Consider the following 13,865-nt stretch of genomic DNA (forward strand, 5'->3'; position numbering starts at 1 on the left):
CCTTCCTTTCTAAGGCTGCTAGTGGTTTACTGACTTTGTAAGGATTAAGTGATAGTAAATCTCAGTGGATCACCAAGCATCTGAGAATATCTATAGTAAAATATTTTATAATTAATTCTTAGAATTGCTTTCGATTTAAGGGAGGTTTTTTTTTTTTTTTTTTTGAGATGGAGTCTCCTTTGTCACCAGGCTGGAGTGCAGTGGCATGGTCGTGGCTCGCTGCAACTTCCACCTGCTGGATTCAAGCGATTCTCCTGCCTCAGCCTCCCAAGTAGCTGGGATTACAAGCACACGCCACCATGCTCAGCTAATTTTTGTATTTTTAGTAGAGATGGGGTTTCACCATATTTGCCAGGCTGGTCTCAAACTCCTGACCTTGTGATCCTTCTGCCTCGGCCTCCCGAAGTGCTGGGATTACAGGCCTGAGCCACCGCGCCCAGCCCTAGGGGAGCTTTTTGAATAATAGTATCTCTTAGGCTTTTGGATGCGATCTGTTTGAAAAGAGATCCTACTGCTAAAATAAATGGAAAGAACTGCTGTAAAACATGTTAGTTTGTTATGAGTCTCTTAACTTCAGAGTTTTACTGATGGTTTATTAAGAACTTAGTATTTCTACTTTGTTTTTATAGTAGTAGTCTAAAATTCTACTGGATTTCTTCCTCCTTCCCATCTTACCAACAACATGTAGACATCGAACAAAGTTTTTTTTTCTCCTAGATGTGACTGCAAAATAATTGTACTTGCAAAAAATAAAAAGGTTTCACTTATAAAACAAACTGTTTACATTTTAACAAAACCGTTAAAAGAACTTTCCGGAATGTTTTATAGTATTGCGTCACCTTTAATTCCATCTAAGCATATTCGTTCTCATGAGTATATCTATAAATTCTAAGTATACTATTGTCTTTTATTCCTTGTATTATGAAACCAAGGGTCAAAGAGGCTATAAAACTAGAACCCATCTCTCCTGACTTACTGATCAGTAAACTCTGTAGACAAAACTATGCTTCCTTAGTGTGAATAAGAACAATTTTAATACTTATGTTTAGTAGGAGTCATAAGTTCCTAATATATATTGCAATGTACTTAATTTACAAGTTCCTAATATATATTACAATTTACTTAAAAATGAAAATGCTAGTGTCTATTGGAGATGAGGATAGAAGTACGAAGATGGCACTATAACCTGGTGTTATGAACTCTGGAGTCAGACAGACTGTGGTTCGTATCTCATTTCTGCCACTTAACTGTGTGACCTCAGGCAAGTTACATAGCCTTTTCAAGCCTGAGACTCCTTTTGGACAGAAGGGACGTGCTGATAGTATCAGCCTCACAGTTAGCATTATGTGATCATTACATGCATGTAAAGCACTTAGTCACAGTGCTTATATAAATGAAAGAATGATTCTTGAATAGCTTCCAGCCTTGTTGGAATCATGTAGCAGGGCAAACTTTTTCTCTAAAGGAGTAGACAATAAATATTTTAGGATTTGCCAGCCACTTCCTTATAGTTATTTCCATATTAACATGTTCCATGTTAAGGGCTTGACAGTTACACCATTTAGACTTGTTAATTGTTTTTCTTAATGATATTTTGTTAGTTTTATGGTAAATCATCTAAACCAGTTTTGGAACTAAGACAGTCCTGTAGGAGCTATATAATTTTAAACAAATTCAAGTGTCTGTTATACTAGGAATACCTAGGACTAACATGATTGCTCTTGTCCTTCCTAGTGGACGATGGTAATACTGATAAGGACTCTTGGTAACCCCAAAGACGGGGTGAATCCATATCCCTTTATTATACATGTAAGCTTTAGTTTTGTAAGTATGGTCAAAATTCTCAGATTCCATGTTACATTAAGATCCTTGGCTAGAAATGAACTTTATAGGGTAAATTGTTGGTTAGAAAACATTTACTTTTCTCTTTCAGTGGAGGCTAAGACGTCTGAAGCCGAGAAGTCTGAAGTTAGGCCCTTTAATGATTCTACTCGTGCTGAGCCCTTGGATGATTCTACTCACGTTTCTTTGCAAGAAGAAAACCAGTCTTCTGTCAGTCATTGCATACCTGATGTTTCTACAATTACTGAAGAAGGCTTATTTAGCCAAAAGAGTTTCCTTGTTTTGGGTTTTAGTAATGAAAATGAATCTAACATTGCAAACATCATAAAAGAAAATGCTGGGAAAATCATGTCCCTTCTGAGCAGAGCTGTTGCCGATTATGCTGTGGTTCCTCTGCTGGGGTGTGAAGTAGAAGCCACTGTGGGAGAAGTTGTTACAAACACGTGGCTGGTAAGACAACACTGTAGTGGTTGAAATAAAGTATTGAAGAATATCTGAGTGCCAAGAAGGATATTGTTTGTTTCTTAGGCAGTTCAGTTACAGTAAATCAGTGTTTGGATTTGAACACTTTTGATTTTGCTTTTAGCAAGGGAAATTCTAAAGTTAAATGTGCAAGTTTCTTGGGCCTAATCCTGATACGGTAGAGGTTAATCTTTCCCAGAGGCCACAGCAGCAACATTCCTTCTTAGGAGGTCACTATAGGGTCATCTCATATTATTTGTCCTGTTTTCTTACAACCAGAGCATCACGGGTAATTTCACTGTTGATTTTTTTTTTTTTAACGTTCCAAGAATTATGAGAAAAATAGTATAATACATTGGAAGGAATGAAATGTAAAGCAACATTCAATAACTCCAATGATAGATCTTACTGATTGTAATATCCTAATGTAATCAGTCGATGTATGCATATGTGTGTATGTATATGTATATTTTAACGTTATGATATGAAATGTATTGAGAATGAGCATACACAGGTTTGTATTAAAGTAAAACTTCTTCTTATCAAAACTAAATTATTGCTCGTGTGCCTGCATGAGTGTTAACCACTGGCTGCTTATTTCAGGTTGGCTTTACTGTTTCTCTTGTTTTTAAAAGGTTACTTGCATAGACTATCAGACTTTGTTTGATCCAAAGTCGAATCCTCTCTTCACACCAGTCCCAGTAATGACAGGAATGACTCCTTTAGAGGATTGTGTTATTTCATTTAGCCAGTGTGCTGGAGCAGAAAAAGAGTCTTTAACATTCCTAGCAAACCTCCTTGGAGCAAGGTATGTGATCTTTTTAATGCACCTGTTGTGTTGGTGTATCTTTTTATTTATTTTGACTTCTTGGAGAGCATTCAAATTAGAATTTGGTTGGGTGTCTTTATTATATTTATGGATGTTATATGGTTCCTTCTCCCCTCCCACTGCTTCACTTGACTAGCCTTAAAAAAAAAAGTACCTCCATTGTCCAAAGATGAAGACTTAGGTATCATAAGAGATAATAACTGCAGTGGATCCAAATACATGAAATAGTGTTTAAGTCATGACTTCATAATGACACCAAATAAACTAAGGTAATTGATGATCTTTGAAAGATGCTAGGGAACCAGTCTATTACTTTGAAAGCTGACAAAAGGAAAGGATCAAGTAATTTAACTTGCATTTCCTGTGCAGTTTGCCTCAGGGTAACATGATAGTGGATATGGCAAAGTTTCCATTTTTAAAGATGTTTCAACAAACAAATAAACAAAGAATGATAAGATTGTAACCCCTAATGAATGAAAGCATCTAGGCATTGAACATCAATAGTTAATCACACAATAAAGGGACAAGGTATGATGTGCCTTCTTATGAAGAATACACCACCACTTTGAAGTAGTCTTGCCAAAATAATCAAACCTCAATCTGATGATGCTTCTAGATCCAATTCCCAATTTATAGGAAATGCAAACAGCAGAATAACACGTTAAACTACACCACAATGATATAATCAGCAAGACCCAGACTTTGGTACAACTCTATGGCATAAATGATCCAGTGTCTTCAACGAATGTATATTAAGGGCACGGAAAAGAAGGTAGGAACCTATAAGCTAAAAGACATGAAAAAGCAAAAGCCTAAATATAGTCTTTAAAGATGCCATTATTTGATTATAGAAAAGTAAAGAAGTGATTACTGTAAGTGTCCAAATAGACTGAGCACAGTGGCTCATACCTGTAATCCCAGCACTTTGGGAGGCCAAAAGATTGCTTGAGCTCAGGAGTTTAAGACCAGCCTGGACAACATAGTGAGACCTCATCTCTATTTAAAAAATAATTTTTAAAAAATGAGCCAGGCATGGTGGCATGTGCTTATGGTCCCAACTACTCAGGAGGCTAAGGCAGGAGGATTGCTTAAGCCCAGCAGACCAGGGCTGCAGTGAGCTATGATCACACAACTATATTCCAGTCAGGGCAACAAAATGAAACCCTGTCTTCAAAAAAAAAGCCCAAATAGTGGCTACTGTTAAGAAGGGAGGGAACGGGGGTTGTATGGCATGTTGGAGAGGTTCTGGACTGGTTAGCGAGATTCTGTCTTCTGACGTGGGTGGTGGACTTAAGGGTTTCACCTTATAATAATTCATTAAGCTGTATATTTCTTTTTTTGCTGTTTTCTGTTTGAATTATATGAAACAAAAAAATTCTTTTAAAACCAAAATTGTAGCAGATAATAACATACATGACAACAGACTCCACTGGATGCAACTAAAGCTGCATTCAGCAGGAAAGTCATGCAAATTCTGAAATAGAATAATTGAGACTAGCCCTAACAGTTATTAAAATACATTTTGTGGCCAGCTGTGGTGGCTCATGCCTGTAATCCTAGCACTTTGAGAGGCTGTGGCAGGAGGCCAAGTTCAAGACTAGCCTGTGCAATATACTAAGACTCTGTCTTTTAAAAAAATTTTAAAAATGAGCCAGGCAGTGTAGCATAAATCTGTAGTCTCAAGTTATTTGGGAGGCTGAGGTGAGAGTATTGTTTGAGCTTGGGAGGTCAAGGCTGCAGTGAGTCACAGTGGTGCCACTGTACTCTACCCTGGAGGACAGAGCAAGACCCCGTCTCAGAAAACAAACAAACATATATTTTGTGAAACTTCACTAAATAACAGTGTAGTTGCGTGTAGCAGAAAGTTTAATTCAGGGACAGCAAGAGTAGCAGGAGACTCAAATACACAAAGGAATTTATGATAAAAGTGACATTTCAAATTATTAAGGAAGACATGGCTTATTCAATAAATAGGATTCATTAAAGTTGGAGCAATATCTCATATCTAAATAAGTACTGAATGGATTAGTGGGTTAAATATAAAAAATGAAGTTATAAAAGTACTAGGATAAACACATAACATAGAAAAAAGGTGCTAGGAAACATGGGAAATTTAAAAATCTGAAAAGTTGGGAACTGGAACGTAAAACCCAGAAGTCATCAAAGAAATCACGGAATTCTGTTCACTCTCAAGTCGTAGACTTCTTTGTCTGCCCTGTGTTCTCTGTGTGTAATATCCTATGATCTTGAGGCACTTAATTTCTCTGTATTTTTTCCCATATCGATACTTAAATATTGAGAGGATCAAATGAGATAATATGTAGAAATGCTTTGGAAAGTTGTGGTAGGTTAAAAAATAATAATAATGTGTTATTTATACTCTTTGCTCCTGTCACTTCTTCCTTGCCTTCTTTTGGGAGGAAAGGACAAAGTGTGGGGGTGATAACTAATTTAGGAAGTAATTTTGGCTATGTGAGGTGGTTCACGCCTGTAATCCCAACTTTAGGAGGCTGAAGCAGGAGGATCACTTGAGCTCAGGAGTTTGAGACCAGGCTAGGCAACATGGTGAAACCCCATCTCTACAAAAAATACAAAAAATTAGCCAGATGTGGTGGTTAGGAACTACACCTGTAGTCCTAGCTACCGGGGAGGCTGAGGTGGGAGGATAGCTTGAGCCTGGGAAGTGGAGGTTGCAGTGAGCTGTGATTGTGCCACTGCACTCCAGTCTGGACAACATACCAAGACAAGACCCTGTCTCAAAAGGACGTAATTTTGCTGTCGGTTCTTTGCATGTCTAATTATGCATAATGGTCTAATTGTCTAAAAACATAATATGTCTAATTATGTTTTTATAAAAAGTTTGTTACAGCAATACGTTTTTACCCTAGAGTAAGCATTTGTAAGGGGATTAGCTTGATTTCAGATAGAATAAACCAACTTTTAATCAGTATTTTTTTTTATACTTACATGATCTCTAACCACACTGTTGTGTTGGAAATTTTGTTCTTAGTGTTGCGGGTGAATTGTATATGTGACCATTTCCACTTCTTTAAATATAAATTTCAGTGTTCAAGAATACTTTGTTCGCAAATCCAATGCAAAGAAAGGCATGTTTGCCAGTACTCATCTTATATTGAAAGAACCTGGTGGCTCTAAATATGAAGCTGCAAAGAAGTGGAATTTACCTGCAGTTACTATAGCTTGGCTGTTGGAGACTGCTAGAACGGGAAAGAGAGCAGACGAAAGCCATTTTCTGATTGAAAATTCATCTGAAGAAGGTTAATACTTTTATTCTGTTATTTTATATATATTTACAACTAGATGGTTTCTGGGATATAAATGTGCCAATGCTTGTGTTTAGGAAAGGTCATTGATTTTCGCTTTTCACATTGGGTGCAGTGAGGGTCTCAGTGTTTGAAGTCTAAAGATGTAAGCTTGGCTCCTGTTTATTGTTGATTCCTTCTATGGCTCACAGTAACATACCACGTAATTAATGTGCTCTCTCTCCTCTTATCTTTGGGCTTCTGCATGTTTCCTGTAGACCACCTCACAGTTGCCAGCTCTTCCTTCTTATCTTTCAGTTCTCAGCTAAGATACCACTTTCACTGGGAAGCCTTTCTTTTTTTTCTTTTTCTTTCTTTTTTTTTTTTTTAATTATTATTATACTAGGGTGCTTGTGCACAAGTTCTAGGGTGCTTGTGCACAACATGTGGGTTTGTTGCATATATACATGTGCCATGTTGGTTTGCTGCACCCATTAATTCGTCATTTACATTAGGTATTTCTCCTAATGCTATCCCTCCCCCATCCCCCTACCCCACAACAAGCCCCGGTGTGTGATGTTCCCCGCCCTGTATCCAAGTGTTCTCATTGTTCAATTCCCACCTATGAGTGAGAACACGCGGTGTTTGGTTTTCTGTCCTTGTGATAGTTTGCTCAGAATGATGGTTTCCAGCTTCATCCATGTCCCTACAAAGGACATGAATTCATCCTTTTATATGGCTGCATAGTATTCCATGGTGTATATGTGCCACATTTTCTTAATCCAAATCCAATCTATCATTGATGGACATTTGGGTTGGTTCCAAGTCTTTGCTATTGTGAATAGTGCTACAATAAACATACATGTACATGTGTCTTTATAGTAGCATGATTTATAATCCTTTGGTTATATACCCAGTAATGGGATCACTGAGTCAAATGGTATTTCTAGTTCTAGATCCTTGAGGAATCGCCACACTGTCTTGGGAAGCCTTTCTTGACTCACTAAGTATGGCCTTTGTCTTGGTGTAATGTTTTGTTTCACCATGACACTCTGTATCATCCCTTTTATCTCTTACCTTGGTGTTATAATGGTGGTTTATTTTGTGTCTCCCTGCTAAATTATAAGTTCCAGAAAGGCAGTGAACATGCATGTCTTGTGAATTCTGTATTTCCCGTGTCTAACACTAGGCCTGGCATGGAGCAGCTATCTAATAAGTTTTTTTTGTTAAATGTTGAAAACAGGTGGAAGGCAGAGGTGGAAGAATACAGTACCCTCTCTTGTAAGATAATAGCATTCCTGGGCAAACTTCAGGGGCATATCAGCAGCTTGGGAACACCTCTCAGAGTCATTACTTATTTTGCCAGACAGACTGGTAATTTTATGACTGAGGCTAAGTGATGTTTAGGTCGTATTAAAATTTGATTAAGGGCTTTCCAAAACTTTACTGTAGTTAACTCTGAGTAACTCAGATTTTCTTTTTAGCCTGTCATTGACTAGAAAGACATTCACTGATACAATTTTTGGCAAATAGGCTTATTGAGACATAGCAAGATGAAACAGGAAATCTATTTTTAGTTTTTCAGTTAATGTGCTTGTCTAACTCAACATATATTTAATGCATAATTTGGTTTGTTTCTTGGAAAGTAGGTATATAATTTTGTCATTTAAAGTGTACTGAGAATTGACATGAAAACTAACAGTTAGATTGGGATGACAAGGTAGATGGATCACTTGAGCCCAAGAGTTATGCAAGAAAGAAAGGAAATAAAACAGATGTAAAACATTACTTCTTGTGTACTGGAAAAAAGTGGGCATTAGTGGCTCATATTTGTTTCTTTTCATTTTAAATCTCTAGAACAAAGTTTGGAAACAGAAATAACAAATGGAATCAATCTAAATTCAGATACTGCAGAGCATCCTGGCACACGCCTGCAAACTCACAGAAAAACCGTCATTACACCTTTAGATATGAATCGCTTTCAGAGTAAAGCTTTCCGTGCTGTGGTCTCACAACATGCCAGACAGGTTTCAGCCTCCCCAGCAGTAGGACAACCACTTCAGAAGGAGCCCTCACTACACCTGGATACACCATCAAAATTCCTGTCCAAGGACAAACTCTTCAAGCCTTCCTTTGATGTGAAGGTAAGGTTTATAGGCAATAGTCCCAGAGTTAATAGTTTTACCGTTTAAAGTTAAAGCACCAAATTCGGCATCACCTCTAAAGTGTAGTAGTAAATTTTCCAGAGATGTTGGCAAGTAGATTTTTGTTATTGCGTTTGAATGTTTTGAGTTCCAATATACATTTAGGGTTAAGGTAAGAGCTATAGATAAATATGGTGTGAAATTAGGACATCTGGGTTCAAGTACTAGATCAATCTTGAACTGTATGACTAGGCCGATCATTTAACATACCTGAGCTTCAGTTTGTTTCTTCATACAAAGAAGATAATATTTGCTCTGAAAATTCATAGATTATAAAGATCAAATGATGAAATCACTTTATAAACTATAAAATGTAAACACACTGCTACTTTATTATTGGTTCTCAGAGTACAGCCACGATTTGCCTTCTGAAAATGTGTGTATATCACCTGACTTGAATTGTTTCCTGTAAAGACACGAGTTAAGTCTGTGTTTTAGTTTGATCTCCTGAGCAGTATAGTATGGCTCCCTTTCTGAAAAATTTGTTTGCAAATCAGGGGCTAATAAAATCTTCCAAATGGTTTTCTTTTATTTTCCAAAGCTGATTTTCATCACTATTTCTTTAGGAGCTTTTGACGTCTTAAGTGGCCGTTCAAACCATTGTCTATGATTTCTTTATCTACAAACCTTTGCAGAATTATTTTACTCATTCGTCTGTTGATATTTTTGCTTGTAGGGTATTTAGAAGCAATGTTTTAATAATTTTTATTAGTGTGTTTTGGAGCAGACTTACTAGAAAGTTTACGGATTATTCATATTCAGAAAATAAATGTTAACTGATATCCAGGACAATTTTCCCCAAGCTAATTTATGTCTTTATTTTTGGTGAGAATTCCAGTGAACCACATGAAAAAAAAAGTCTTTACTATTAAACTCAAAATTCTAAGTTTTCACATGAAATCTCTTCTGAGGTAACATTTTGTACTGTGATTAATACTCAGGTCCATATCCCTTAAGAAATAAAGGAAAATCAGTCTTGGGAACTGTGAGGTATAGGATCAAGCCTCTTCTTTGCCTCCTACTGCCTTTTAAAAGCAAGTCAACCTCTTTCGGCTTCATTATTCTCATCTATAAAATCCAGATGATCTCTGAAGTCTTGTAACTCACAGACTCTCTGAAGAGCAAATGTAATAATATTAGTAGGCAAGAAAATAGTAGAAATATTTTCAGTCATTGAGACCATTCTTATATAGATACTTTGCAATAAAAGTTTTGCTGTGGTGGAAAGCTGATAGTTCTGAATAGCGTCAGTACAAAAAGCACATTTAAAGATTTTATTGTTTAGAGTCATAATATTGAGCAGTGTTTTTTCTCCTTTTTCTTTCTTTTTTGATGGCACATAATGCTTCATCTTATAATCAGTGGTTCTTCAAACTGATATAATATGGTATGCTGAATTATTTACTCAAAACATGAAAGGGCCTATGGAATAATCACAAAATTGACCATCTATTAGGCCTCACCTTCCCTCCCTACCAAAAAATTCACCTCTTATTTAAACTTAATTTTTAATTAATATACATCAGAGCAGTACAATAAGTATACTGCTAATGAAATATCAGGGTTAATCATTGGGAAGCCACTATACACGTTCAGATAGAGACCATGGTCAGTACTATAAACTCTTCCTTGTGGCTCCATCACTGCTTCCTCCCTAAAGTATACTCCTGACTTCTAACACTATAGTTTTGTTATGCTTGTTTTTGACTTTTAAATATATGGTATCATAGTATGCGTTCTTTTGAGTCTGCTTTTTTTAAATTATGCTTTAATCCTTATTTAGATGTATCTGTTTTGCTGCATGCAAATATAGTTCATTTATTTATTCCTTTGTATGGATATACAGAATTTACATTTCCAGTGTACTGTTGATGGGCATTTAGTTGGTTACTGGTTTTTTGCCCTTACAAAATAATTTTACTGTGAGCATTCTTGTGCATGTCTCTTGGAGTCTATGTGTGTGTATTACTATGTGGTATATACCTAGAAGTGAAATTGTTGGATTCTATTTCCGCTTCAGTAGAGAACGACAAATTTTTTGCCAAAGTGATTATACCAGTTTATGCTTCCACCAGTAGTGTGTTGAGTGTACCCAGTGTTCCTCATCTTTGCTGATACTTGCTATTATAAGCTGTTTTATTTCACTTTTTACTTCAAAATAATTTCTAACTTATAAAAAGTTGCAAAATAAAAATGGTACAAGGGGCTGGGTGTGGTGGCTCACATCTGTAATCCCAGCACTTTGGGAGGCTGAGGTGGGAGCATCACTTGAGACCAGGAGTTCTGGACCAGCCTGGGCAAAATAGCGAGACCCCCATCTCTAACAATTTTTTTTTTAATTAGCTGGGCTTGGTGGAGTGCACCTGTAGTCCTAGGTACTCAGGAGGCTGAGGGGGCAAGATGGCTTGAGCCCAGGAGTTGGAGGCTGTAGTGAGCTCTCCTACCACTGTACTCCAGCCTGAATGACAGAGCAAGACCCTGTCTCAAAAAGAAATAAGTACAAGGATGGCTGGACATAGTGGCTCATGCCTGTTATCCCAGCACATTATGAGGCTGATCAGGGCTGGATCACTTGAGGCAGGAGTTGGACACCAGCCTGGGCAACATGGTGAGACCCCACATCTACAAAAAGTTGGAAAAATTAGCTGGCATGATGATGCATACCTCTTCCTACTTAAATGGTATTCTTTATTATTTGTCAGTTTTCAATTATGTTTTTGGCTCCCACTAATTGCCTGTATAGAAGATTTTATTCTGTTTCCCCCTTTTCTCTCTTCTGGTTTTCATTGCATATTTTTTCACTTTTTCAGGAGGGAAAATGTATTTTTTCAACCCACAGACCCCACCCTCGTTTTGGTCTTAACTCTATAGTCAAATATATGAAATAGTACTCTTCTTTTTGAAGCTTTCCTGTCAGCTTTGGTATGATGAAGTTCATTTTCTAGTAGGTTCCTCAGGAATCTGTGTGTACACTTGAGTTATGTGTGTATCCTTTGAGTTATGCATGTTCATAACTTTTCCTATGGCCTTGTTTCTTCTACAGATTGTTTGGATGTACTATTCTTAGTTTGCTGTTTTTTTTCTTGAGTTTCCTGAAAATGCTCTTCCACTACTGCCTTGCTTTGTGTGTGTTGTTTTTGAAAAAAATCTGATGCCAATCTAATTAAATTATCTTGTCTTTGTAAGTTATTTCATCTTTTTGCCTGGAGGTCATGTGGATTTTTCTTTTATCTTTTTTTTATTTTTTTAAGACATAGTCTCGCTCTGTCACCCAGGCTGGAGTGCAGTGGCACGATCTCGGCTTGCTGCAACCTCTGCCTCCCGGGTTCAAGCGATTCTCCTGCCTCAGCTTCCCGAGTAGCTGGGATTACAGGCATGCGCCACCATGCCTGGTGAGTTTTTGTATTTTTAGTAGAGACAGGGTTTTGCCATATTGGCCAGACTGACCTCGAACTCCTGATGTCAAGTGATCTGTCCACTTTGGCCTCCCAGAGTGCTGGGATCACAGGCATGAGCCACAACGCCTGGCCTTTCCTTTTATCTTTGAACTCAGATAGTTTTATGAAGATGTCTAGATGTTAAGAATTCTCAATCATTTGAAATCAGTTTTCTACAATACATGGTAGGTTTTAAAATTTGATTCTTTTCAAATTTTTGGTCTGAGAGATGAGAAGAATGGAGTTGCCAATCAACTGAGTTGAACAGAACAGGTTGGGATTGGAGCCTAAAGATGAAGAGTTCACACGTTAGACACATTAAGTTGGAGATGCCTGTTAGATATCCAAGTAGTTGTTAAATAGGCAGTTGCAAATAAAGCTGGAAGTTTGAGGAATGGTTTGGGCTGGAGATAAAAATTTGGGGTTCTGAGTTTGTAGGTAATATGTAAAGCCATGTGAGGACAGATGCCAAGAGAACAGGAGAAGGCGAAGAAAGGAAAGAGGGTTTGTTTTGTTTTGTTTTGTTTTGTTTAAGACAAGGTCTCGCTGTGTCATCCAGGCTGGAGTGTAGTGGCATGATTATAGCCCATTACAGCCTTGACCTCTGGACTCAGGCAATACTTCTACCTCTGCCTCCAAAGCAACTAGGACTTCAGGTGCATGTCACTACACCTGGCTAATTTTTAATTTTTTTGTAGATACGGGGATCTTACCACACTGCCCAGGCTGGCCTTAAATTCCTGGACTCAAGCAATCCTCCTGCCTTGGCCTCCCAAAGTGTTGGGATTATAGGTGTGAACCAACATGCCCAGCTGAAGAAAAGAGCTCTAAGGAACACCTTGAGGTGCTCACCTTTAGAGGAGGAACCAGCAAAGGAGACTGAGAAGGAGCTATAAGAGAGGAGGAAAGCCTAGAGATTATTTTAGAAGCCAAGTATTTCAAAGAGGGAGGAGGGGTTAACTATGTCCAGTACTGCTCAAAGATCAAGAAAGGTGAGAATAGAAAATTGGCCAGTGGATTTAGCATTATGGAGGTCAATGGTGTCATCATAACAATAAGGGTTTTGGTGGCATGATGGAGATGGAAGCTGGTGTGGGTTCATAAAGAAATGAGAAGAATGGGAGACATTGAGTGTAAACAATGATTTTTGAAGGAGTCTTGCCATAAAGGGGAGCCAAGAAAATGGAGTTGTAGTTATGGGGCAAAGTAGGGTCAAAAGAATGTTGTTTTCTTTTTAAGGTAGAAGAAATAGCCAGACTCAGTGGCGCTTGCCCATAATCCCAGCACTTTGGGAGCCCAAGACGGGAGGATCACTTGAGTCCCAAGAGTTCAAGACAAATCTGGGCAACATGGCAAGACCCTGTCTTTACAAAATACACAAAAATTAGCTGGGCGTGGTGGTGCACATCTGTAGTCCCAGCTAGTTGGGAGGCAGAGGCAGGAGGATTGCTTGAGCCCAGGAGATAGAGGATGCAGTGGGCAGTGATCATGCCGCTGCACTCCTGCCTGGGTGACAAACTGAGACCCTGTCTCAAAAAAAGAAGAAGAAGAAATAACCATATGCCAGTGTAACTGCCAGTAGAGAGCCAATTGATGATGCAGATGAGAGAAGGAAGACTTGCAGGAGGCTTGAGTCTGAGAGGCATTGGGATCTACTTAAGTAGAGGAAAGTACTAGTGGCACGTGTGCTGAAGGCAGGTAGAGGTGGTATGGGAGCTTCTGATTCTTGTATGAGGAATTCTCTAAAATGCTTTGAAGAAATTAAAAAAATTAAAGTTTAGCATATAGAAAGACGATGTTCTTGGCAAAATAGATTTAAGTATCGTCA

The 13,865-nt window shown here is 38.0% G+C and overlaps 1 protein-coding gene across 2 annotated transcripts in view; it reads left to right on the top strand.

Moving 5' to 3' along the window:
* TOPBP1 (DNA topoisomerase II binding protein 1) overlaps nucleotides 1-13,865 on the top strand; it is a 62,444-nt gene that overhangs the window by 16,000 nt on the left and 32,579 nt on the right. For both annotated transcript variants that reach the window (XM_008009092.3, XM_008009094.3), the window contains exons 11-14: nucleotides 1,934-2,292; nucleotides 2,940-3,112; nucleotides 6,200-6,411; nucleotides 8,254-8,540. In XM_008009092.3, the coding sequence (XP_008007283.3) occupies nucleotides 1,934-2,292; nucleotides 2,940-3,112; nucleotides 6,200-6,411; nucleotides 8,254-8,540 (1,031 nt within the window). The remainder of the gene's footprint in view (nucleotides 1-1,933; nucleotides 2,293-2,939; nucleotides 3,113-6,199; nucleotides 6,412-8,253; nucleotides 8,541-13,865) is intronic.

The sequence above is a fragment of the Chlorocebus sabaeus genome, chromosome 15, assembly GCF_047675955.1.
Source record: "Chlorocebus sabaeus isolate Y175 chromosome 15, mChlSab1.0.hap1, whole genome shotgun sequence".
NCBI lineage: Eukaryota > Metazoa > Chordata > Mammalia > Primates > Cercopithecidae > Chlorocebus > Chlorocebus sabaeus.